This window comes from Marmota flaviventris, chromosome 15 (assembly GCF_047511675.1).
Source record: "Marmota flaviventris isolate mMarFla1 chromosome 15, mMarFla1.hap1, whole genome shotgun sequence".
Lineage (NCBI taxonomy): Eukaryota > Metazoa > Chordata > Mammalia > Rodentia > Sciuridae > Marmota > Marmota flaviventris.
Genome location: NC_092512.1, coordinates 19,538,672 through 19,565,228, shown reverse-complemented (window position 1 = coordinate 19,565,228; position 26,557 = coordinate 19,538,672). Strand labels below are relative to the sequence as shown.

Sequence of the window (26,557 nt, the reverse complement as noted above, 5' to 3'; positions counted from 1 at the left end):
TCTATCAAATGAGCTATATCCCCTACCCTATGTATTTCCTTTTAAAGTATTGAAATGTCAATTTTGTAATAGCATCCACTAACAAGGATAGAGAGTTCATAAATGGAGAACCTGTCTTTCCAAGACCAGATCCCCCACCCCCACCAAAAAAAAATCATGTGGAACAAAACCATTCTCAATACTTTTTTTAAACAGTGACATTATGATTTGGGAACTTTTGAAAGTTTTTGAAATTGTTGAAATGGTGACATTATGATTTGGGAACTTCTGAAAGTTTTTGAAATGGTGACATTATGATTCGGAAACTGTATTTGAGGGACTTGGGGAATGGCAGTATACATATCATCAAGTTCCAACGTACATTCTGAATATCCTTCATGGTTCTCAGAAACTATTCTTGTTACATTTTGGGGAGTCGAGTTGGTGGCATCAGTATCAAAAGGATGATCATTCAGAGAAAGTATTTATCCCTGCTTCCTAGAAATGAATAGACAAATATAGACAGATTTTTCAATGTTCAAAAAAATTGACTTAATGTTTTTGGCATAAGGGGTTGAAGAAATTAGTCATCATTTGATCAGTTTAGGTTTTATTTTCCTTTAAAGAAAAGCCACTGGACTTGAATTGCACATGCCAAAAGCAACATGGATACAGCTCTGTTCACGGAACCCCTCTTTGTTAGTATTGGGAATCAAACTGATATTATTCGCCATTGATTTTATAATGTCTGTTCCAGTTTTCCAGTGGCTTATGGGTTTATTATTTTTAGCAGTAAAGCCCGTTAATGTTCTATTTTCAAAGGTCTTTCAAGTATCTATAAGAAATAGGAAATGGCAGAAAAGCACATTTCTAGAATTGATTCCCTGGAGAATTCTTAGAAAACGTTTGTGGACATAGATTAATATAATCCAGTGTATGCAATGTTTGTATCATGAGTGGCTCACAGAGGCCTCCAGAAAGCTCCAAAAGGTGCTTAAGGATAAGAAAGAAAGAGTTATTGTGGGTTTCCAAGCCTGGGAACCACAGGCTGAACTTGGACTTCAGCAAAGCAGAGCACTGGATTTTCTAAATTTTACTTACTATCAAATTTCCTTCACAGTAATAATATAATCTCATAAATGCCTTAACAGTTTTTATTTAATCATTTATGTAATATTCAAAAAATGATCAGGGCAGACAATATTTCATTATAAACAAATTAATAAAGGTTGCATTATAAAATTTTCTGAAAATCTTTAATATTCATAACATATAAGAATACATTTTGAATTTCTTTTATGAAATGGATTTAATGTAATCAGATTTTTAAAGGTCAGGATTTTTCCATAGACAAAATTTAAAATGACCTATATCATGTTTATTCTGATATATACATATTGAAGTACACGTGTTTTGTTCCAATATCTGTACATTAAAATATAGGTGGAAGTTTATCTACTATTATACTTTCTGAACAAAAACATTTTCACATTTTGCACTTAAAGCAGCTAGTCTGTGTTTAGATTTTCTATTTTTTTAAATAAATTCTTTTGTAAATAATATTTTTGAGGAGTGGATGTTTCTTTTTAACCATTAAATATGTGTAATGTGTTTAGTCAATGTGGTTTTGACGGTATTTTTAAATTCTTGGAAATAAAGCTTTATAAGGCATCAATTAAACACTATGTATCAAAAGAGCATTCTAGAATTGGGTGTGGTGGCACACACCTATAATCCCAGGGATTTAGGAGGTGTGAGGCAGGAGGATCCCAAGTTTGAGGGCAGCTTGAGCAATTTAGTGAGGCCCCAAGCAACTTAGTAAAAACCTGTCTCAACATAAAAAAAAATTTAAAAATCTTGGGATATTATTCATTAGTAAAGCACTTCTGGGTTAAATCCCCAGTTTAAAAAAAATTGTTTTTGAGGGAAACTTGAGTAATTGCTCTTTCATGGTAGCAGTGATTCTTCTTGTCAGCTAGTTATCTATTATGGTCAAATATAAACACTCTATGCCTAGAAGAAACTGTATGTGAAACTTTACAGTAATTGGAACCACCAGAGTAAACCATGTCCAAATGAGTGATAAAACACTGAGTCATGAGGCCTCACCACCTGATCTCCAGCTGTTGTATTTGCACATTTAACATGCACTCAGAGGCTCTCACAAGGGTTTCACTGTGAAAAAATGATCCATTTAATTTACATTATTTTATGATACTTTAGTGGAAATGAAAACAACACCCTCTGACACTGGATTTTAGAGTACTGAATACAGATCTCATTTCTACTGAGTTATAGACTGGACAAATGACTAACTTTTCTGGCCTCCAATTTCTTGTCTTTGGATTGGGGATAATTATAAATATTGTAAGGATCAAATGAGCTAATACAAATAAAATTCTTAGAATATTGCTTAGCACATGATAAGCACTCATTAAATGTTGCCTATGTTTATCTTTGTGGTTGCTCTTATCATTAATACCAATACCTGGCTTGATGGGCCCTCAAGGAATGAACGTAACAATCCTACTTCCTTGGGCTCAGGACTTGGGCCAACACTAATTCTTCCAGGACAGGCATAGCAATTTTACTGTAGGTGTGGGAAAGAAGAAAGGTGCTAATGGTTAATTGGGCCTCAGAGTTCTTTGTGCCTCATGGTGGAGAAGGCAGTAGAAGGTGCCATGAGGTGAAGTTGGCTGTAGCTGGACTCCTTGGTAGAATCAAAAGGACCTGGTAACCAGCAGGTGGGAGGCAGCTCTACAGTATGTTTGGCCTTAAGCCACTTAAGTAACATGTCCTGTTTCCTCAACTATAATTTTAAAAGAATAGAAAAGATTTTCAGAGTGCATACAAGGAGTTTGGAGAGGCCCCCTCAGAGTTCTACTTTGTGATGGAAAGAAATCATGGATGTTCATTAAAAATTAAGACTAAGAGAAAGGAAACTGGCACTCTAGGGACTCCTTGGTTTTCCACTTTCTGCTTCCACATCTTGCTAATATTTTAGGCAGCTTTGGATAAGGCTTTTGAGAGCCTGGAAGCCCACCATCCTAGAACTTTATATTTCTAACTCCATTTCCCACATCTTGGCTAAATTTATTATTGCCTAGAAGTACATCCTATTAAATGATAATAAGTTATAAGGAGTTAAAAGTATGTGTCCTTTGATGTCATTTTATGATCAATTACTGTTCTGAAGAATCATGTTGAAAAAAAGGGGGTTCAGATTTTAAACAAATGAATATACTCATATCTACCCCCCCGCAGCAGATCAATTAAATCATATGCAATGTATTCATATAATTATGTATATTAACAGTTCTTCATTCACCAGAGGGCTGACCTCAGGGATCTTTTAAGTTTTATATTTGTACATATAAAATGTGATTTTTTATGGAAAAAATAATGTATATATAAAATATTTAGAAAAATATTTAATACTTCACACAAGTGTAATTCATGCTGCATATATTTGATATCGTGCATATTAAGCATTATAGAAGCAAATCATCTACTCATGGCTTTCTAAAAAAATTTCTATGTGTATATTTTGCTTTGTTTTTATTATAGATACACAAAAGCAAGAATCTACCGTAGGAGGGGGCACAAACAGGCATTGCTTCTATGGACTCCAGCCTGATTCAGAATATAAAATCAGTGTTTACACCAAGCTCCAGGAGATGGAGGGACCAAGTGTGAGCATAGTGGAAAAAACACGTAAGTCTGGTGGCCTCTTTTCTGATTCCCCTCACTATGAACCAACATTATTCTAGCATTCTGTTTGGATCTAAAACTTTGCTCCATTTAGAAAAATATAAGCTGTCGCTGCCCAGGAATATATGTAGTCCAAGTTTTGCTCCTCTTTTCTAACTCCAGAATTCTTTGCCTATGGACCACTGATGTCATCAGTATTTTTTTTTCTTCCATTCTCCATATATGTGTCCACAAGGGACGGTAAAGCCACTTGATGGCAAAGGCCTTGAAACAATGACTTACATTGTGATCCTGACCCATTTGTGGTGTGTCGAGTGGGAAATGAAGTTTCAAGGACTGGGTCCTGACATTAAAACAATGCCATGTTACCCTGCCATGAGGGTGGGAATAGAGCCAAGATGTTCCAACTGGTTGACCCTAGAGTTATTGCTTGCTTAAGAGGATATTGTGCTTTTTTTCAAGTTGGCAGTAGATCTGATGCACTGAAGGGAAAGGAAATGTATAAAATTAAACAAAGCACTTTTTACATGTTCCAAAGGAGGGTGTCAACCTCTTGGAATGACTTTTAATAAAAGATTCCTGACCTGGAGGCCACAAACATTAAAATGGTTTCAATTTTAATGAATTCTAGGGGACACCTGTGTGTTTAACTCAGTATCTTAACTTGGTGGGAAATAGGCTTTTGTGGTATCCCACCCATGTTTAGATTTTTCAGCCTCTCTGACCTGCAGAAAGAAATCATTATGAATGTATAATGTTAACAAAACAGAGGTGAAAATATAATTAATTGAATCTTCTAATTTTCTTTGTATATAGACTTTATTTCATAACATGGATATAATAACATTATCTATTGCATGTTCATTTTTGAGGAGTAATTTATATATCATAAAATATAAGGGACATTTTAAGTGTACAATTCAGTGATTTTTTAAAAATACATTCAAAGAGTTGTGTAACCATTATTACAATCCAATTTTAGAAGGATTCTATCAACCCAATAAATCTACTTTATTTTATTATATATTTGTCTTTTGTGGGAATTTCACATAAAGGAAAATATATAATAGGTAATCTTTTACATCTGACATCTTTCACTTAGCATATATCTTTGAGACTTATTCATGTCATAGAATTTATCAGCAGTTTATTTTTGTTGCTGATTAGAATCTCATTTTACAGACAAAGATAACTTAATTTTTAAATTAATAAGGCTTTGATATTGCACAAGACTTAAAGTCAAACAGGTTTGATTGGGTCTCTTCTTCTGCCCTTTAATAAGACTGAGACCTTGGCAATTCAATACCTCTAAGTTGATTTGGCTGGTCAGTAAAGTTAAATATCTACTCTCTTAACTCCAGTGTTGGCAGGAAAGATCCAATAAAAGAGTACCTATTAAAGAGCTTTTCAACCTGTATCTCAGTGTACAAGAACTTTTGATCATTACCATACTTATCTGTTTGGAAGTCACAAACTGACTGCCATTGTGATAGATCTCACTATCAGATAGGTTTTCTTTTTTGAAAACCAGAACATCTTATAGCAGAGGACCCATGTATCCTTATGGTGCTAATCTGCTGGAACCAATTAACTCCTGTCTCTAGTGCAGGTTTGTAGGCTAAGTTCTTTATTCATTTTCATTGCTCTCTTGACTTCTAAAAACATTTCAGTTTGGGATCCCTGATCTATGTCAACATCCCCTAACCTTAATCCCATGACTGTTAACTATCAACCTAGGGTTAATGCCAATTTGGATAGCTCGTTTGATATAAATGTTTTCCTGATGTTGGAGACATCTGTCTCCTTGTAGTTTCTACCCATTGGCTTTAGTCCAGCCTTCTGAAGCAATGGAGACTGTGACTGTTCCTTCTACTATGTGACAGCCCTCACACACTTGAAGACAGCAGCCATATGTATGCCACATATGGATTAAAGACGTGTCACCAGTGCACTGTGATTCTTCTTATCCAAGAGGTTATTTGGCTGGATGTTCTGCCCAAATATATATTGATCTGGCTACCATAACCTCTCATTGATTAGATTCTTGATTTGTTGACTAAATTTGGGATATGTCTCAAATTTTGACATTAAAAAGGGGAACATTTTAAAGATGATTTTCTATTTCCATAGATTTTAAGGTGCATAATTTTGGCTTTGGAAACATTTTTTTACAATCCTGTTTTTAATGATAAAATTTTTTAATTTTTTGTTATACTTGAAACTTTTTAGCTTAAAAAAACCAACTTGAAAAATAAGTGATGCATATATCCATAATTGCATAATAGATGAGTATAAAATATATTGTCAATTTCTCTTTTACCAGTCTTCCTTTCTAGAAACACACATTTCTACAACTCTCATTTCCTACTGATATTCTTAAATTCTGTTATTTTTTCACAAATGAGATCATTCCATGTTATTCTATGACTTGCATTTTTTCATATAATAATTAATCTTGGACATTTTTCCATATCAGTAATATATGGTTGTTGCATTCCTTTAATGGCACATCATTTCATTGAAATAATTTTTATTTTACTGGATGTTAGAATTGGAAGACATCTTAAAATTCATATCTTCCAAGCTTCCTGCCAATGAAGTAAATCCCTTTACAACATTTCAGGCAAATAGTCATTCTGCCCGAGCTTGAATCCTTCCAGTTATTTGTTACTTACTGTCTCTTGAGACTAGATACCCACTTTGTGAATGGCTATGATTTTTAGAAGGTTCTCCCAAATATAAATTGGGATAATAAAAAGAATTACTCAGTTTTTCTTAAGTCTTTATGTCAGAAATAGAAATGAAGACATTATAAAATAATATTTTATGTTTACCTAAATGGCACCATGACTTTCAGGTACTTTGCCATATGAACTGTCATGAGTTGCTCCTCAAATCTTAAATTTGTCCCTAGTACCTTAGCCAAACTGTACCCTCTGCATAGTATATAGACTTCTCATCCCACATCACCAGGTTGAAAAGATCTGAGCACATTCTAGCTTCTTGGTGTTTACATATGGTCCTCAAAACTGAAGGACATTTTCCAGATTCAGACTGAGCAGAGTCCAGTGTGAATCAGATTCCACTAGACACAAACTCATGAGGGAAACAGGGTGGGGATGGGGGAAAGTGCCATGGAATAAGAATTGATGGTCAGTCCTTAGACAGAATAGAAATGAAGTTAATTATATGTGTGAAAGCAGTCAAAGGCTAACTCTGAAACAGGTTGGCAGGATTCCTGCCTTAAATCAACACGCGGACCACTTTGTAGTTGACAGTTTGATTGCATTGACTCCTGCTGGGTAAGCTGAATTGTGACAAAAATGGCCTTTTAAGCCTTTGGTCTGAGGTTGAGAGGATGGTTGGAGTCTGTTCACAGGCTGTGGCTGATTTATAGGAGACATTAAATTCTCAAAGACAATTGTCAAAATCATTGATACCCCTGAAGAATGATTACTCTGCCACTCCCCATCTTCCATGCAGATGGGTTGACTGACTGACTGATATCCTTTCTTTCTCACAGTGTCACTTCCCACTCCACCACCAACCTTTCCTCCAACCATTCCACCTGCAAAAGAAGGTAAGAGAATAATACAAGGGCAGTGTACTCCTGTTTAGGAGTTCTGCTTGTTTTATTTGTTCATTCACTTAAAAAAAACAAGGTATTAATATGAGCTATTTATTATAGTACCTGACTTTCCCCTTAATATAAATGCTTAAAAACTATGGTGTGACTTTCTTTTAGAATAACTACTTAATAATAAGTCATGTACACAAAACAAAATTGCTTAATATGGATTTCATAAAAAGTAGTGATGATTAATTTGCTTCATTCCAATAATGAACATTTATTACCTATGGTTAATTCTCCAAATAATAAGGCAGAATTGAACTCTGCTTATTTTCAGTATTATAAGAGAAATAGGTGCTTTCATAGGTAATTACCAATCAAGGATATGAGTTATACAATATAGTGTACTACGCTAACCCAGGAATGAGAACAATTAATATTTATGCAGGCTCATAGAGGAGGAAAAATTTGATCTACATTTGAAGAACAAGCTTGAGTGATACATAATGGGATGAATAACACCTATGACCCAAGTGCTTAAAGTATTGGGGGAACTGTCAATTCTTTAGTGTGACACAGACAACAACAGTGGGTTTAGAGTAGGAAGTGGTTTGTGTGCCAGAATAAGGCATTGGGCTTTATCCTATATGAAATAGCATGCCATGAGAAGTTTGCATACAGGAAGGGAGAGCTGATAAAAATCTTTGTTTAAGAAAGAGAACTTTGGTGGAATTGGGAGGATGAGCCAGAGGGAGGAAAGGAGAAAGAACCCGTAATCAGAAGGTTGTATTCACCATTCATTTTAAAGTGCTGTAACCTACCAGGAATATAGTGAAAAATAAGTTGTTCCTGCTGTGCAGGAGCTAAAGTCAGTGGGGTCATATGCTACATAGACTGGAAGAGTCAGGGAATTGAAAAGGCAAAGAGCAACTCTAATAAATCTCAGTACTTGTCCTGGCACAGCAGGCAGAGTCTTCTCTGAGCACCAACTTTGCAGCATCATTTTCCAAATGAGGTTATTTATGTAGGAGCAAAAATGTACAACTCAGGTCTTTTTGTGCACAACTTATGCTGTCCTGCATCGTGTGTGTGTGTGTGTGTGTGTGTGTGTGTGTGTACCAGGGATTGAACCCAGGGCACTCAACCAGTGAGCCATATCCCCAGTCTTTTTTTTGGTATTTTATTTAGAGACAGGGTCTCACTAAGTTCTTAGGGCCTCACTAAGTTGCTGAGGCTGGCTTTGAATTCGCCATTCTCCTACCTCAGCCTTCCAAGCCACCGAGATTACGGGCATGTGCCACTACACCAAGCTATCCTGAATCTTTTAATGTTTTCTCTCCTGGAGATGGTCCTTTCTTTTTCCATCTTCACATCTAACTTCTAATTTAAGTATCTATGATTATTCTGACTCTTGGAACTAAAGCTAGAATCCTAATAGATGATTTACTAATTAGGCAATCCTGCTGTGGATACTACAGAATGCTCAGAGGTCAGAAAATCATTTTTACATATAGCTGAGCATGGATATCATTCAATAAATAATCATAAATACTCCTGGAGATAAGTGATTAAGAAAGGTCTGTAGGAGTAAGAATTGACAAAGTGGAAACATTAATCTTGAATTTTCCAACATGTGGTTTTAGTGGTAGAACTTTTTGCAACTTGAATGTACTATTCATTTTAAGCTGTATTTGTCCTGAATATATTTAATTTAAAAGCCTATCAATTTTATTACTAAAGTAATACTGAATACTTATTAAACAAACATTGAAAAGTAGAAAAATGTTTTAAAAATTAAAAACACAATTTCCTATCCTTGAGATAATTTCTTCATGAATTTTGATATATTTTCTTTCTTCAAGTAAATGTTTCATTAGCAAATTCTTAAATAGATTTGTTTCCCTTGTATTGGGAATGGAACTTAGGGGCACTCAACCACATCCCCAGCCCTTTTTTGTATTTTATTTGGAGACAGAGTCTCACTGAGTTGCTTAGCACCTTGCTAAGTTGCTGAGGCTGGCTGATTTTGCTCTCATTTTGAAGGTGAAAATTAGCAGATATTGTAATTCTCTCAGCTTTAGATTCAAACTACAAATCTGTGAAATTTTGTAAATCACTGAATTCATGAGAGTGTATTAACTCACTTGGAGATGGTTTATTTTATACTATAAATATCTGTCAGGGAGTAAAGTTGCACTTAATAAGATAGAATAAACTGAATGTTTTTCTTTTTAAATAAAGATAAGGGTTTATTATCTCAGGATACCATGTGCAACTGGCCTAACATTAAAAGAATTATATTTTTGAAGAGCAAATTGTTTATTGTTTACTTCATCATAAAACAGAGTGAACCACAATGAGCTACACTCATAAGGAATAGAGAAGCAGAGATGATCCAAACAGACTACGATTTCAAAACAGGACTTTGAAAAAATGCTTTTAATGGATTAGGATTTTATTGATATTGTGTAGGGGTTTTGTTTTTGTTGTGGCTTGTTTGAGTCTGTCAATATCCATGATACTACTGATAGTAGTTTCCCTTGCTAGTATTGTTGTACATTTCTTGACATTTAGCAATGTGCAATAAAAGGGCATAGAAAGATTTTTTTGAACAAGGCTGAAATTAATGTTTGCTTATGACCTCAATCCAATGTACATTGAATTGTAGATTAATCAGCTTCCATTGTATCAATGCCCTCCTTCTGTACTTCAATATCTCCGAAGCTAATTTACTGACTCAAGAAGTGGAGGTCAGCGTGAGAGCAATAGCATGCCTTCCTTCCAGTCAATAGGCACTGGACTGTGTTTGCTCATAATTCTGTCTCTAAATCCCGTGTTTTCCTCTTTCCTCGTTTTCATTCTTTGGGGCCAAGAATTCTTCTTTTCTCCCTGTTTCCATGTGCCCAATAGAAGCTTTTCAATTGTGAACAGGAACCTTGGCTATAACAGAGAAATGATGTGCACAAGCAATGAGCAAGAAAACAGAAGACGAACCTTGACAGGTTTAAACCTTTGCTTTGGGAACAAGCTTTAACTACTAGAGGGCAAACCATTATCCTTTTTTCCTGGCTTAATAGCTGCTATATTTTCCTTTTATCTCTGATTCAAAATGTATTCTTGATCATCAGTCTGTAAATCTGCGAAGGCGGACCTGGTGTTGATGGTGGATGGGTCTTGGAGCATTGGAGACGACAATTTCAATAAGATCATCAACTTTTTGTATAGCACTGTTGCAGCCCTGGACAAGATTGGTGCAGATGGAACTCAGGTAGAGTTGATAGACTAACCACTAATTCATTTTATGCATTCAAATATTATTTCTGAAGCTCTCACTATGACTATTTGTCAGGGGATATGGGTAAGGAACTATAACAAGAAGATGCTAATCCTTAACAGCTATTGAATTCAGCAAATAAGATAGGGAAGAGAGGCCTTGTCAGGACATGTTTCTTTTTGTTTTCTAGGACAGAACAATACACACAATATTTTCCCTGCCCTTAAGGACATTAAAATGTTGAAGGGAGCAGTTATGGCTGCATATTACTCTAGATCAAAACATGATACTCATTTTTTGATTCAACAACATTTATAGTTTGCAATTCTGAAAAGTAAACAACAACAATAAAACTAATTAAAAGGTGTCCCAAAGTTCCACAGAAATAAAAGCAAAATTATTAGGAAGGTTTATATTATAGTGATTAGGGTTACACATTTTGAAATAGAACATGTCTGACTTTACCTATAAGCTTTGCCAATGACTTTGCACTAATTCTTTGTGATCTTGTGCAAATTGACTTCATGTGCCTCTAATTTCTCATGTATATAGATTAGTAACAGTTATTTTGTAGGTTTGTTTCATAAGGAAATCCTTGTAAAGAATCCAACTCTATTCTCCAACATCTTTCCAGTTACCAGGTTTAAGATACCATTTTTCACTATGGAAAGAGGTGGCAAAAATCTTCCAGAATTCAGAGAGATTTTTTTAAAAAATTAGTTCCTGAAGAGTACTCAGAGAGAAGATTCTGTTTAGTTTGTCTTCAAATTTGAAATGTACCTAGAATGAAATTTTAATCCAACAAAGATGTGGAATGGGTCAAGAAAGAGGTTAAAGTATAGGTGATAGTTGGGTGTGGGTGGCTCCTACCTCCTATAATCCCAGGGATTTGGGAGACTGAGGCAGGAGGATTACAAATTCAATCCCAGCCTCAGAATGACAATTTAGCAAGACCCTGTCTTAAAGAAAAAATTTTTTTAAAACGTAGGTCTTTGGTAAAGCACCCCTAGGTACAGTCCCCAGTACCAAGAAAAAGAAAATTATAGATAATACCATGCTACTGTATGTGTTCTCTGACCAAGTGGAAGTCTACACATGTGTAAAATGAATGCACCTTCTCTCTCTAGGTGGCCATGGTTCAATTCACTGATGACCCAAGAACAGAATTTAAACTAAATGCTTATAAAACCAAAGAGACTCTTCTAGATGCAATTAAACATATTTCATACAAAGGAGGAAATACAAAGACAGGTAAGACCAAAATATGTCCAGCTAAGGCTCAAAGTAATTAGTTATTGGTAACTACTGAAATTACTTTTTTTTTTTTGAGGTATAAAAATTTTTTTAAAACTTCCTTGATTTAAGAACTTTGTTCCTCCCCTTTTCCCTCTAACAAAACAAAAACAGGAAAGAGTGAAATTGAACAGTTGCCTTCCTTTGTTTCAGGAAAAGCAATTAAGTATGTTCGAGATACCCTATTTACTGTTGAGTCAGGTACAAGAAGAGGCATCCCGAAAGTTATTGTGGTTATAACGGATGGAAGGTCACAAGATGATGTAAACAAAATCTCCAGGGACATGCAAGCAGATGGTAAGTTTTACCTGTACAACAAAAGTGGCCATGCCGATAATTATGTTAGCATTATTATTTGCTAAATACAAATCTATAGGCTACGTCAGTTTTACTTAAATGTTTCCAACTCTTTATCAACTGGACAATGTGATTTTTAAAATATCTTCTGCTTTACAAATTTCAATTATACTATTTTACTAGAGAAAATTTGTCATTGTCTCTAATACATTTATTATGTGCAGGATGCCCTGGATAAGGAGCTCCAATAAATAAGTGCAATATTGTGAAAGGTCCATTGTAAAAGGCCAGGGAGGGAACTCATGACAGAAATTTCTCAGTCTCTTAATCTGTAAAATGGAGATTCGCACAGGACTATTGTGAAGATTCACTGGCATAAAATATGGCTGGCAGTTAGAAGTTAAATATTTATTTGCCAACCTTTGCATGATGACTGGTCTAGAACGGGTAGACTTATCATAGTTTCAACTTCTGAAGAAAACACTGAGATAAATTCAGTTTTTCTGTTTCAAATGTACCTCATCCCATAAATGTTAAGATAACCATTAAAAATATACAGCCATAAATATGTTGCTGAAATGGGAACTGTTTTGTTTTAAGTGCTAATTGGAGCATTGACCTTATTGAATTTCTTTAAAATGGAAAATTTCTTTAGGGGATGATGGAATGATTATCACATAATGAAATATGTGCATGCAGAATTCTGATGAACTGTAAAGAATAAATCATGTACCCCCCACTAGCCTTCCTAAATAAACATATTTTAAACATTTGGATGTTTGAACTCTTGTATTGCATCTTGTCTTTTGGGTAATTTCAAATAATAAAAAATCTGTTTTCCTTCTGCCACAGGCTATAACATTTTTGCAATTGGTGTGGCTGATGCAGATTACTCGGAGTTGGTTAGCATTGGCAGTAAGCCTAGTTCACGCCATGTCTTCTTTGTGGATGACTTTGACGCCTTTAAGAAAATTGAAGATGAATTAATTACTTTTGTCTGTGAGACTGCATCAGCAAGTTAGTTCTTTGGACTTTGTATACTTACTAATGTTGTTTAAGGTTTGAAATAAATATTTAATACTGGTTAAGTAATGAGTGCCATCTTGAACTGAAGGAAATGTTAACTTCCAGAACTGTGTGTTATGGATTTTAAATTTTATGGTTTTGAACATATGGAAAAGCCTCCCTTCCCTTCTGTTTAGAGTTTTAGGTTGGTAAAGATCTTCCTCAGGCAGATGAAAATCTATGTTTAAAAGGAACTATAGGAAATAGTTTTCAAAAATGTATCAATAAACTGCCAATGAGGGCAACACATTAGAAGTGAGATATCTTCCTACGCAAGCTTATAAGCACAGCCGTTGATTTTAATGGACCTCCAAGAAAGGAAAGAAACTGTGACTCTTGGGTTTTAAAAGGGGGACTTTACAGCACTTTAGTCCTTTCACTTGCACTTCCAGAAAGGTTATGTTAGTTTCCTGTTCTCAAAGTAGGGAAAGAGTATGTTTGGAAAATATCTAAGTTCGGTTTTATATTGCTTGTTTTGTTTTCCAGCCTGCCCTATGGTGCACAAGGATGGTGTTGATCTTGCAGGTATGCATTATCAAAAATTTTTAAAATGTAAATATATTAAATAACTCTCATTTGGGGTTTAGGTTTCCTGTTTTGGATTTCTTTTTTTAAGTCCTTAATAAACAAAACTTGAAATTTATAATTGTAAAGCACTCATTTATAATTGTAAACCACTCATTTTCTTTCTCTCTCTCCTCTCTCTGGTTATCCCCCCGCCTCTCCGCCTCCTAGGATTTAAGATGATGGAAATGTTTGGTTTGGTTGAAAAGGACTTCTCATCTGTGGAAGGGGTTTCTATGGAGCCTGGTACCTTCAATGTGTATCCATGTTACCAACTTCACAGAGATGCCCTGGTATCCCAGCCAACCAAGTATGTTTCCATTGCAGGAGGATAAAGCCAATCACATGCTTATTATAACTCAGAATGAAAATTATGTCAATTAGAAATGCTATGATAATTCATGGTAGGATTTTTCATAAGGTTTTGAACAGATGATGTTTACTTTTCTTTGTGTAAAAACATCTGACTCATGTATAATACTTGCTGAAATTTAGCATTTATCCATCTGAGAAAATACATAAAATAGTTGATATTTACATAGCACAATATATGTAGCATATTTCTAAGTGTATACATATGCTAATTCACTCAAACCTCCAAACAACTATGAAGCAGATGCAAACACTATATTATTTTTACAAATGATGAAATGGAAACACAAAGAAGCTAATGATGTGAGTGAAATCACATAGTGTAAGATTGATTCTGGGCTCTGCACCCAGCGGTCAGGCTCGAGAGCCCAAGCCCTGAACCATTGCATGATGGTGTCATGATTCAGATGGTGTCTATCCTTGAGAAGTTACAGCAGCAACTCTAGAGCACTAAGAGTAATGTTAGGTTTATTTGAAAGCCACACTATCAAGCCTCTTTGCAGAAGACTGGTTACATGTAGGGATATAGGGCCATTTGCAACAATTCAGCAGATTCCAGAGGTCCTCAAGGTTTTATTTTTAGGGATTCCTTGGATTAAGAGTTCATCCACTTCTGAAGATGTCATATATTATTTAAATTCCAAATCAAGATCTGTTTTTCTCAAAATGCCATTAGTATTTCATGTGAAACATTTTTTGATTGTTCAAATTTTGATATACTACATGCATGGACATCAAAAAGTGGGAGAGATCACATTAGAATGTTAATTTTTTTCTTTCCAATTTATTTAAAATGTTTGCTTTTAAATTTTCTCCTAAGATATCCTTTGTTAAATCCTACTTTAGTACTATTCAAATTATTTTATTGTATTCTATTATGGGGAATAATATTTGAAATAAGTAGACTTCTTCTACTAATTTAACATATTGATCATTATAGGAAAAAAGTTCCATTTTCTAAAAGATGTTAGAAATGACTTTAACCTACAGACTACATATATATTTTAGATAAATCTAAAATCCAGTGCTCTTTTTTGGCAGGTTTTTTTCCCTCCACATTGTCTAGTCATGAATATTAAAATGAGTAGGCCTTGGAAGCCTTGTGATGAATGAGAATTGCTAAAGAAAAATCCCTCTGCTGGTTCACTGAAATTACTCATCACTCAGCAAAGGCCTCCACATCCAATCATCAGTTCCCAGCACTTATCTTACTTGACTTGTCAGCACATGTATTAATCAGCTTTATGTTGCTGGGACCAAAATACCCCACAAGAACAATGTAGAGGAGAGAAAGTTTATTTTGGCTCACAGTTTCAGAGGTTCGGTCCATAGATGGCCAACTCCATACCTCTGGGCCTGAGATGAGGCAGAATATTATGGAGAAAGGGTGCAGCAGAGAAAAGCTACTCATGAGAGCCAGGAAGCAGAGGGCGGGGTGGGGTAGGTACCAGGGACAAAATGTAAATCCCAAAGTTATGCCTCCACTGACCTATTCCCTCCAGTCACACCTGACCTGCTTACAATTATCACCTAGTTAATCCATCGGTGGATTAATCCACCAATTCCGTCACATCTCTCATAATCTAATCATTTCACCTCTGAGCATTCTTTTGAAAACTTTATCTGTTTTACATTCCTGATCCCCCTCTAGTACCGGCTTCATTTACTATTTTTTTCTTCTGTAATTAAATATAACTGTATCTAACTAGTTTCTTAGGAAAAAGGGCCTGACTCCTCTCTGTCATGTCCCACATCTAGTCTGCTAGGAAATCCTCGTGTTTGACCTTCTCACAACCTCAATCTGGGTCACCACCATCTCCTCTTTGTCATTGCAGCAGCCCCCTGATTGGTCCTCCTGCTTCTACCCGTGCCCTCTTGGTTTCTATTCTTCAAGTGGCAGTTAGAATGATGCTTTTAAAATGTCAAGTCAGATCATGTCACTCTAAATCGTCTGATTTCCTATTTCCCTTACAGAAAATATCAGAGCTCCTGAAAGGCTTACAAGGCCCAACATTATCTGGGGTTTCATTTCCTGACTTTTTCAGTTTTCTCTGGTAACACTGGCCTCGTTCTTGTTCCAAAACACACCAGGTGCATCCCACCTTGGTGTCTTTCCATTGGCCATTCTCTCTCCCTGAAATACCCTTCCTTCAGTTACCTACCAGGCTAATTGTCTTGTTTCACTTTTGTGTTTGCTCAAATATAGTCTTTTCAATGAAAGTTTTGCTTGACTTTAAGCTTTTCAGTGAACCAACCTTAATTCCTTTAGGGTTTATATCATTATATAATCCTTGTCCAATAGCCCCAGTCTATATTAAGGTGCTCAGTGTTTTTGTTTGGCTTCTAATGGAACTTATTACCTTCTAACATAGTGTGTCATCCACCCTATTAGAATTTGAGCGCTACAAGTATAGGATTCTTTGTCAGTTTTATTCACTGATGAGATCATATCTGACATCTCGTAGGCAGGCAAATATTTATTGAAAAAATAAATGGATTAACTAATACATAAATAAATGAAGGAATGAAGCATTTCTTTCTTTCTCTGTAAACTTAGTTTTCATTTTCAAACTTGTGCTAAATCTCCACATATTCATAACTGTACTCATTCAGTTAATAACCATTATAGAGTTCCTATTGCATGCAGGGCTTTTTTTTTTTTTCTTTTTTTGCTTAGGGGAAGATTAAAAGTAAATAAGTATGTGCTTAGTTGTTAGAGAGAAATGATTATATAAAGGGTTGGTTCTCCAGGAAGCAGATTCCAAGGAGGATATTGGTATGTAAGGTGATGAATGACAGAATGCTCTTGTGGAAAGGATCAGCAGAACACAGGACAGGGAAGCAGGAGGAGTCAAACTGTGAAGCAGAAATCTCAATACACTTCTTTTTTTATTGGTTGCTCAAAACATTACAATGATCTTGACATATCATATTTCATACATTTGATTCAAGTGGGGTATGAATTCTTATTTTTACCACGTGTACAGATTGCAGGATCACATTGGTTATACATCCACGTTTATACATACTGCCATACTAGAGTCTGTTGTATTCTGCTGCCTTTCCCAATACTCTTCTTAGCTGACCACCCAGAGGAGTTCTGGACATGGGATGATCCTTCAGAGCTATCTCCCACTGGGATGTGAGGTTCCGGTCATTATGTGGAAACTGGTCCATGAAAAGAGATGCCTGTGTGTTAGTCAGCTTTTCATTGCTGTGATCAAAATACCTGACCAGAGCCACCTAGAGGAGGAAAGATTTATTTTGGCTCACAGTTTTAGAGGTCTTAGTCCATAGTCAGCTGATTCCATCAGAAGCAATAATGGTAGACATGGTGGACATTGATGGATGTGGTGGGGGAGAGCTTCTCAGCTCAGGGCAGTGTGCATTATGAGGTGTATTTACTTGATAATCAGAGGGATGACCTTTTGAGGAAAGATACAGTAAAACATGATTCTCTTTACACCTTTAGGTATTTGCATCCAGAAGGATTGCCTTCTGATTACACAATCAGTTTTCTGTTCCGGATTCTTCCTGACACTCCAGAGGAACCATTTGCTCTTTGGGAGATTTTAAATAAAAACTCTGATCCACTGGTTGGAATTATTTTAGACAGTAAGTATATTTATGTATATAACTTTTGAGCGTGCATGTCTGAATAATATATGTGGCATACCATCTTGCCTGCTTCATGTATATTGCAGAATAACTCAACTTGTGAAATGTATACTCAACAGTGAGTTAGGTAACAGTTGATTCATTCATCTACTCATTCTTTCAGCAAATAGTTCTTGAGTTCTTACTTAATTCTGAGATACAATACTGAGCAAGGTGAAGACAGACAGTTTTAATTTAATTTTTTTCAGAAAAAATTTTACTAAGATAGTAAAGACTATCTCAGGAGGAGCAAAGCTGATGGAGGGGCATTGAAAGAGGTGAGAACAGACATTCATTTTTAGACATGGATATGATAAATATGAAATGCCTATTAGGTATCCCAGAGTGGATGTCAGATGGGCAATATATTTGGGGAATTCTGGGACAGAGATATATAAGCCATGATACTAGGCGTATATATATAGAGTCACATCAAGAAAGTTACTCTAGAAAGAGAAGAGAATAGATCTAGGAACTGGGAAACTCCACTGTTTTTAGGTTAGAGAGTTGAAGAGCAACTGGTGTAGGAAGCTTTTTAGTACCATGCTATGGAATGTTTCCTATATGATGATCATTTAATAGATGGTCGAGTTTTTGGTTAGCATCACTCACTTTTCTAAGTCTTAAGAATAGAATGAAGCTAGGGACCAAAAAATGGAGGCTATTGCTTAGTGTTAGTTAAAACATTGGATAAGGTGATAATTTTAGGCTTATTTCCAAATCATATTTCTTAGTGGACTTTTCAGTAAATGGAAAGGACTCAACAACTAAATAAGATATGGTAAAACCATTTTGCATGGACATTGAAATTAAGGGAAAGCTAAAGATTATGAGGGTGTAAGTCACTAACTCTGTATATATTTTGTAACTTAAAAACAAAGAAGTCCCTTAACATTATTAAGGCTAGCTTGTCTCTTTGAAAGCAGAATAAAGAGTTAAATTGTAATGTGGGAATGTATTAATGAGTAATGCTTTACTTTATTTATTTAAAAATATTCCTTAAAGATCAGGAAGGTTTTTATGTGTTTATTTATAATAAATGACATCTGAGTGGCTTAAGCTGCATGTCTCAGGAAAAGTTGGTTGCTGCAGTGGATTAATAAGACAAAGGGTCTAACTTCTCCTTCTTAAGATTTGGTAAACTTTATTCTTCTTGTTGTCCACTTCCACTTCAAACTTTGGACTCCTCTGAAGGGAGTCATTAGGATGAGAGTGTGGGCAAGGAAGTACAAAGGAAGAGTGTACATAGGTTTCTCCCCTACCCACCCCACCCTTCATCACATGGTTAGTCAATTTGGATAGCTGAAAGCCTGTGGCAACCTGAGAGCTGTCAATCATTTCCTGACCTGTTACTTTACCTTAAATACAGTCTCAAAATATTGGATGCATTATTTTAAATATTGAATTGAATTTCAGCAAAAATTCTTCACTAATTTTAATTCTTTCTAAATTATTTCTGTTTTTCTTCATTTGAATAGATGGTGGGAAAACTCTAACTTATTTCAACTATGACCAGAGTGGGGATTTTCAAACCATTACTTTTGAAGGACCTGAAATTAGGAAAATTTTCTATGGAAGTTTTCACAAGGTTAGTAAGGTTTTGTATGTGTATATTCTTTATTCTATTTGGTGTTGGGAAAAGCAATGGAGTGAAGTTAGCCAATCCCAAAAAGCCAAATGCCAAATGTTTTCTCTAATATAAGGAGGCTGACTCTTATTGGGGCAGGGAGGGGAAGCATGGGAGGAATAGACAAACTCTAGATAGGGCAAAAGGGTGGGAGGGGAAAGGAGGGGGCATGAGATTAGAAATGATGGTGGAATGTGATGGACATTATTATCCAAAGTACATGTACGAAGTCATGAATTGGAGTGAGTATACTTTGTATACAACCAGAGATATGAAAAATTGTGCTTTATATGTGTAATAAGAATTGCAATGCATTCCAGTCATATATAAATAAAAAATTAATTTAAAAAATGTATGAATTAAAAAAATCTTCAGCTTGCTTGCAATCATTTAGTACTTGATAGAAAATGATAATATAGTAAACTCACATTCTTTATATTTATTTATGTATAATTATATATGTAATTGAGTATTTTACTTAACATTGAATATATTTAATTAAAATATATAATTTAAAAAATCCATAGAACTTTTTTTCTATTTTATTTATTTATTTTCTCTCTTTTTTTTAGACAAACATGACAGTAAAGTGTATTTTGACATACACACATGGAGTATAATTTATTCTAATTAGGATCCCATTTTTTGTGGTTGTACATGATGTGGAGTTTCACTGGTCATGTATTCATATATGAGCCTAGGAAAGTTATGTGTGATTCATGCCACCGTCTTTCCTACTTCCATCCTCCCTCCTTCCCTTCATCCCCTTTGTCTAATCCAGTGAACTTCTAATCTTCCCTTCCATACTCTCCCTTGTTATGGATTAGCATCTACTTATCAGAGAGAACATTCAGCATTTGGTTTTTTTTTTGGGACTGGCTTATTTTGCTTAGCATCAAAGTCTACAGTTTCATCCATTTACCAGCGAATGCTGTAGTTTCTTTCTTCACTGAGGCTGAGTAATATATACCACATTTTCTTTATCCATTCATCTGTTGTAGGGCACCTGGGTTGGTTCCATAGCTTGGCTAGTATGAGTCAAGCTGCTATAAACATTGATGTTTGTATCTCAAGTTTCAGCTGAAGTAAGAGTTGCCACCTTCAGTGCTTGTTGACCAATGCCCAGAGATTCTGATTAGGTGCTTTTGAGATGTGGCCCTGAAACGTGCATTTTCAGCAAGAACTCCAGGAGACATTGGTAGAAGTGGTTCAGCTTGTGCCTTTGAGGAAACATGTGGGTGAGGGTAGCATATTACTAAGCAGACTGTTGCTGCACAGTATGTGATGTAGAAAGGATTGCTGGTCTACCTGGCCACCAAAACATGGGAAGACACAATCATCTTAGAGAATGAAGCTACAGATAATTGATTATGCTGCATTGTTACATATGTGCAGAGAGAATCAATCACTGCCATTGTAAAAGTCACCCTGGAGAGAATTTTTGTCAAACTTAACTTTGTCAAACTTTACTTGTTCTTATTTTAGTAACTTGGCACTTGTGATAGAACTCTGTTGCTAGAATGTGCTCAAATTTATCTAATTTACCAACACTGCTGCTCTCTGGGGGTTTCAATGTCATAATCGTATACTAAATAATTACATAAAAGTCACTGCATAAGCCAACTTATTTTTTCATGTTTGATAGGACTGGACTACCTGAGAAGCACATTAGACACAGGCAGGGATTTATTAGTTCATGGTTCAAAATGGTCCCATTAGCAGCTCCTTGGATTTAATATCTTTTACTCATCAAGGTCTTCATGATTCTTTGTTATGTGGAGTCTGCTGGAGTGTGTTGCAAAGCAGTCAAGAAAAACTGTACGGGAGATGAAAGCATTTGAATTTCATGAGTGTTAAAAGAAACATTGTCATCTTACCCTGCGGTTTTGGCATGAACTTGCATTTCTCATTCCAAAGAATACTTTATGAATCTTAGGTGAACGTCAAGCTTTATTTACCTTACCAGAGCTCAAAGACCTAGAAGTAAGGTTCATTAAAAATGGGTTCTAAATTTATAAACCTTCAAGTTTTAAAAAATTATATGAAGAAACATTTTCCTTCACTTTGTTAATAAAGCCAAACAGCCAAATAAGAAAAGCAAAAGAGAAGAAGGAGGAGGAGGAGGAAAAGAGAGGAAGAGGAGAAGGAGGAGGGAAAAAAGAGTGAAAAGGAGAGCCTTATCATGTAATACACTGCTTAATAATAGATATTTGGTTGATATTTCCTCTGGCATATTCATCTTACATCCTAAAACATCTTGACTTTTACCCAGCTACATGTTGTTGTCAGCAAGACTTTGGCCAAAGTGGTTGTCGACTGCAAGCAAGTGGGCGAGAAGGCAATAAATGCATCTGCTAATATCACATCGGATGGAGTAGAAGTCCTAGGGAGAATGGTTAGATCAAGAGGACCAGGTGGAAATTCTGCACCAGTAAGTAGATGAACAAGAAAAATTGTGTTACTGTTGTAGGGAAAACCACCTTTGATGTACATTTAGCTCATTTACAGTAGGGAAGTTTGGTAAAGGAATGGATGGATGGGCAGATGGATGGGTGGGTGGATGAATGGGTGGATAGATGAATGGATAAAGAGATAATGGACTCTTAAAGTGAACCAAAACATGTACCTTCAAAGCTCCCGGCAGTCTACGGTCATGTGTGTCTAGAACAAGTTAAATAAAACAAAAACAAACAAAAAAGCTCCTCATGGTAGGATTCTGCTATATTATAAGAAAAATACTCCAGGAACTTGGCTAGTTTATTTTCTTCATGCAGTTTAAAATTCAGACAGTACAATATACATCATCTGATTTGTGGCACAACTGGTTTTTTAAATTGGAAATCAAAATTGTAAATGAACTTCATTTACATAAGCAATATAAATCCATACAAAAATTTTGAATATTACACCTAGGAAATTGGTATAGTTTGGTTTAGATTTGAACATTTTAAAATTAAGTTTTTGCTATCACTAATGTGAAGTTTTCCCTTTAATTAGCAATAGTTAATTTGCATAACAGTAGCATCTTAGAATAATATTTTTTTATCATACAAAATGGAGCTTAAATTTGGGAGACCGCCAATTAGCAAAGAAATCACATTCCATTCACTTATTACCTTCAAAAAAGAACAGCATATACAGGTTTTTGTTTTAACACCATGCATTCACAGCTAATTGGCATTTTGTAATGTGAATCACTCTTTAATTGGTAAGGTATGTTTTATTATACACAATTCCTTCTATTCTAATCTACATTTCTCTTCCATGTAACAGAATAATTAAGATAATTGTGAATCATTACTATTGTCTTCCACTTTCATAGATCTGTAGAATTAGCCAGCTATATGGAAATTTAGAAAGATCTGGTAGTTCTCAAAGTCTTTTTAAGCTGATGATAACCTGTACAAATGAATTTTTACGCTATGTCCGGTAAATAAATAATATTGGGAGGGGACATGAGGTGGCATGTACCTCCCCTTTCCAATCCGCCCTTTAAGGAATGCAGTTGTAATTACAGTCTGTTCACTTTCTATATCAGGAAACAATTCTTGAGGGAAGAGTGACTTATTTGGGGGCAATGTACTACTTTGTGGCATTTTTCTTTGTGCAACCTCTACTTCCAATGTGGGTACTGAAACTTGACGTACAATCTTAGTTCAAATTGTCTCCCCTCTTTTTCACTGAACTATCATGATACTTTTCATTGATTCTTTTAGGACCTTGAGAGTAGATGTGCACTGATTAGCTTAACACTAAGTTTTGAAGTATCTTTAGAAGCTCTTTTGTTTTTACCTTGCCTTGGAGAACTATGGCTTAGATGTTTAGAAAGAGAATATGAAACCTATGGAAGGTTGTCTTGTTTTCAGTTATGTTAGGGATGTTTTATTTTTACTGTGTGGTATTTTATACTGAATAAGATACACATAATCTTCTGCTTAAAGGAAGATGCTCACAGGAATTTATAAGAATTCTCTTGTATAGATAAATGAATGTATAGATGGATCATCAGAAGGATGAATGGATGGTAATTTAAGAGTAACAAACAATTTAAAGTGTATCAGATTCTAGGTTCAAATCACTGAATACTATTATGATTTTCTTAATTATTTTATTAAAATAATTGAAGTTCCTGATACTTAGTAGGCATTCAAAGACAAGAAGCTCTTTATTACTGAACTAAGTTATTAATGCCTTCTTCATCCTCTGTCCTACCTGTTATAGACCACTAGTGCTTGTTTAAAACTCCATTATTGATAGTTATATACATTTTATGTTCTTTCATAATCCTCATTTAACCCTTCTAGCCAGAGTATTATATTCTCCAAAATAGAAACCATGACTTGGTCTTCTTTTAAAACCACCCTGTTCTGCCCCACATTACAGCATCTAGTAAATTTCTATAACGGACTAAGTTTTCAAGAAACATTTGATAGAAATTAAATAGAAAGTTGTCTGTATAGTATCCTGTCTTTTCTTAGTTTTGTTACACCTATATTATATCTCATGTGTGACACTGACAGCAATCCAGTAACATATGACATATTCTCACTTAATAATAATTTGTAGTTTACAATTATGGCTCTATAATTACAATGACAGTAATTGCATTTCAAATTGCACTATATGTAATATTTATATTCCAAATATATGACCAGTGAAAATCAAAGAATCAGTTTCTGAAAGCAAAATGCCTGTAGGTTTCAGGTTTACTAATAATAAATCTTTACTTTGGGCCATGAAAGAAATGCAGTTAAACAGAGCACCCTCTGTGATGACTTCCAGCTAGTGTAGACAAAAGGGAATTTATAGAAGTTGATAATTAAAGAGTTCATTGTAAAGCTGGTAGGAAAAAATCATAGCTTTTGTTAGAATCGAGAAGTCCACAAAGATTACTAAACAGATTTTCAGTCTGCCCACTTATAAAAGAATTTGATTATGTTGAAATGGATGGTATTAGGTTAGATCTCAAGAATGTGATTGGAAACTCAGACTTGCTTTTTAGGGTATGAGTTAATTGTTTCAATACGAGGTAAGAGAAGCTCTTTCTTTAGTTTGAATTTAGAAATTTATACATCTTGAAATACATCTGTATTTCAGTAACTGGCAAAAGGGAATTTATAATGCACAAATTTTAGATTATTTCAGGAGAGAATAGTATAGTGAGAGAATAGTAGCTCACAGATCAACAATTCCTGCCAAATTCAAAAAGATTCAATAAGTACCAGATGGTGGGAGAATCTAAAGATTCCATCTTTAAGGAGAATAACTTGTTTTAAAACCATAGTTGAGTGGAAGATGGATGAATGGATTTGGGGATACAATAACTACTGTATAAGTTACACATATTCTTAATAAAAATAACTTGTATTCAGCATGCAAGATTTTATAGGTGGCGCTAATCTCTCCTGGGACTAAACTAACAGGCAGGCTGAATTTAACTGTCAAAACAGATATGGAAAGACACTTGACAACTGTGCTTCTTCTTTCCAATCTTTTTCCCTCAAAAAAGCTTTCTCTCCCTTTTCTGATACCTAATGAGATGCTTCTAGAATTTTTTTTACATGGATCATGTTTCTTAGAGTCTCTCTTCTACCTTTTCAAAACTAACACTTAGGTGGTTATTCAACTGGGATTTATTTAGTTCTCTCCTATTCATAGAAGAGAAATATAATTTATGTCATGGAGTCATCTATAATTTTATCCACTGAGTTAAAGCTTCTATGTGAAAATCAACAGTAGACTAGCCAATAAGTCTATAAAAAGCAAATGTTATATTAAAAAAAGATAGTGTGAACATTTTCACATTAATTATCTCTTTACAACCTTAAAATGGTAATGGCAGCTAATACTTACATATGCCTACTATGGGTTACATATGCATATTTTCTGAGTTTATCAGTTTAATTTTCTAACAATCCTAGGAAGAAATACTTACATTACTCTCACTCTAAAGATGCAAAAATTGAGACTTGAAAAATTTAGGGAGGGGTCTCCATCACCTGCCTTCCATTCCATTCCTTCTCCCACTGGAATCAGACTTGGATTCTATAGAATTTAAGACTGAGAAGGGAGTCTCGTCTCCACCTGTGATCAAGTGCCTGTATGTCTGTTGACAGGTTCGAAAACTCACCATTTGAATTACAACCTTAAAAATAAGTGTGATTCAAACTTTTACCCATAGTGTGTGTCTATAAACATTTTAATTCCTACCAACAAGTATGATGGTTGTTAACTTTCATTACCTAATTTAATTTAGAACCTTCACAGTTTTTCTAAAATCTAATCAATTGAGAACAAGTTAAAACACTCAGTTCAATAGCTGACAAATGCTGTGTGCTCAGTACTACTTGGAATAGATTCAAAGTTAAGACACAAAATTAAAAATAGAAGGTGGCTTAGTTCCTGGACCTTTCTATAGTATTTTTGTGCCATGGAAACCTCTCTATTTTTATAAATTCAGGTACAGCTTGACTTCAAATCATAAACTTAGTTATATTATGCTAGAAAAAGATCAGAAGATAAAATCTGGTATTGAGTGGAAAGTGGAGCCAGAAGTACATTTTAATTCCCATTCACAGATCAAAATGACTCAACTGCTGAGAAATATTTTAATCTTATTTTCATGTTAACATTTGACCCCAAATGACTTGCCTTTTGTGCAACACCCAGACAAAAATGTCCAGTGATGAAAAATGAATATTTGTAATTGGTTAAGTATTCCCTTGAAAGAGATTTTAAATAGGGAAAGTCAGAGGTTTTTGTGTGTGTCTCTCTCTTTTTTTTTCTTTCTTTTTCTGGCATAGCTATGTCTTTTTTAGCATTCAATTAGTAACAAAAGAAAAAAGCCATAGAATTTAAAAAGATGTTGCATCATGCAGGATTTGCCTAAAGCATGATTTATTTTTGAACTACATGGTCATGCCTTTTAAGGCCCTCAAATATGGAGATATTTTGACATGTCATTTCTGTATACTGTGTCCTGTATAATTTGTACACATGTGTATTTTTTTGTTTTGTTTTTGGAATAGAAGCCAGGTGGTTTTGCTTTTTGTTTTTAATGAATCCCCAGAAATATGTCTCGAAAAAGAACTTCCCAAATCCTGCTTGAGGAATCTAAACTATTACACATGCAAAACAATTATGAATA

The 26,557-nt window shown here is 34.9% G+C and overlaps 1 protein-coding gene across 4 annotated transcripts in view; it reads left to right on the top strand.

Moving 5' to 3' along the window:
- The window catches only part of Col14a1 (collagen type XIV alpha 1 chain), a 198,769-nt gene that overhangs the window by 107,538 nt on the left and 64,674 nt on the right, over positions 1 to 26,557 (top strand). For all 4 annotated transcript variants that reach the window (XM_071602156.1, XM_071602155.1, XM_071602157.1 and 1 more), the window contains exons 24-34: positions 3,547 to 3,693; positions 7,214 to 7,270; positions 10,390 to 10,529; positions 11,663 to 11,786; positions 11,982 to 12,125; positions 12,978 to 13,142; positions 13,677 to 13,715; positions 13,926 to 14,064; positions 17,599 to 17,741; positions 19,262 to 19,371; positions 21,683 to 21,841. In XM_071602156.1, coding sequence (XP_071458257.1) covers positions 3,547 to 3,693; positions 7,214 to 7,270; positions 10,390 to 10,529; positions 11,663 to 11,786; positions 11,982 to 12,125; positions 12,978 to 13,142; positions 13,677 to 13,715; positions 13,926 to 14,064; positions 17,599 to 17,741; positions 19,262 to 19,371; positions 21,683 to 21,841 — 1,367 coding nt within the window. The remainder of the gene's footprint in view (positions 1 to 3,546; positions 3,694 to 7,213; positions 7,271 to 10,389; positions 10,530 to 11,662; positions 11,787 to 11,981; positions 12,126 to 12,977; positions 13,143 to 13,676; positions 13,716 to 13,925; positions 14,065 to 17,598; positions 17,742 to 19,261; positions 19,372 to 21,682; positions 21,842 to 26,557) is intronic.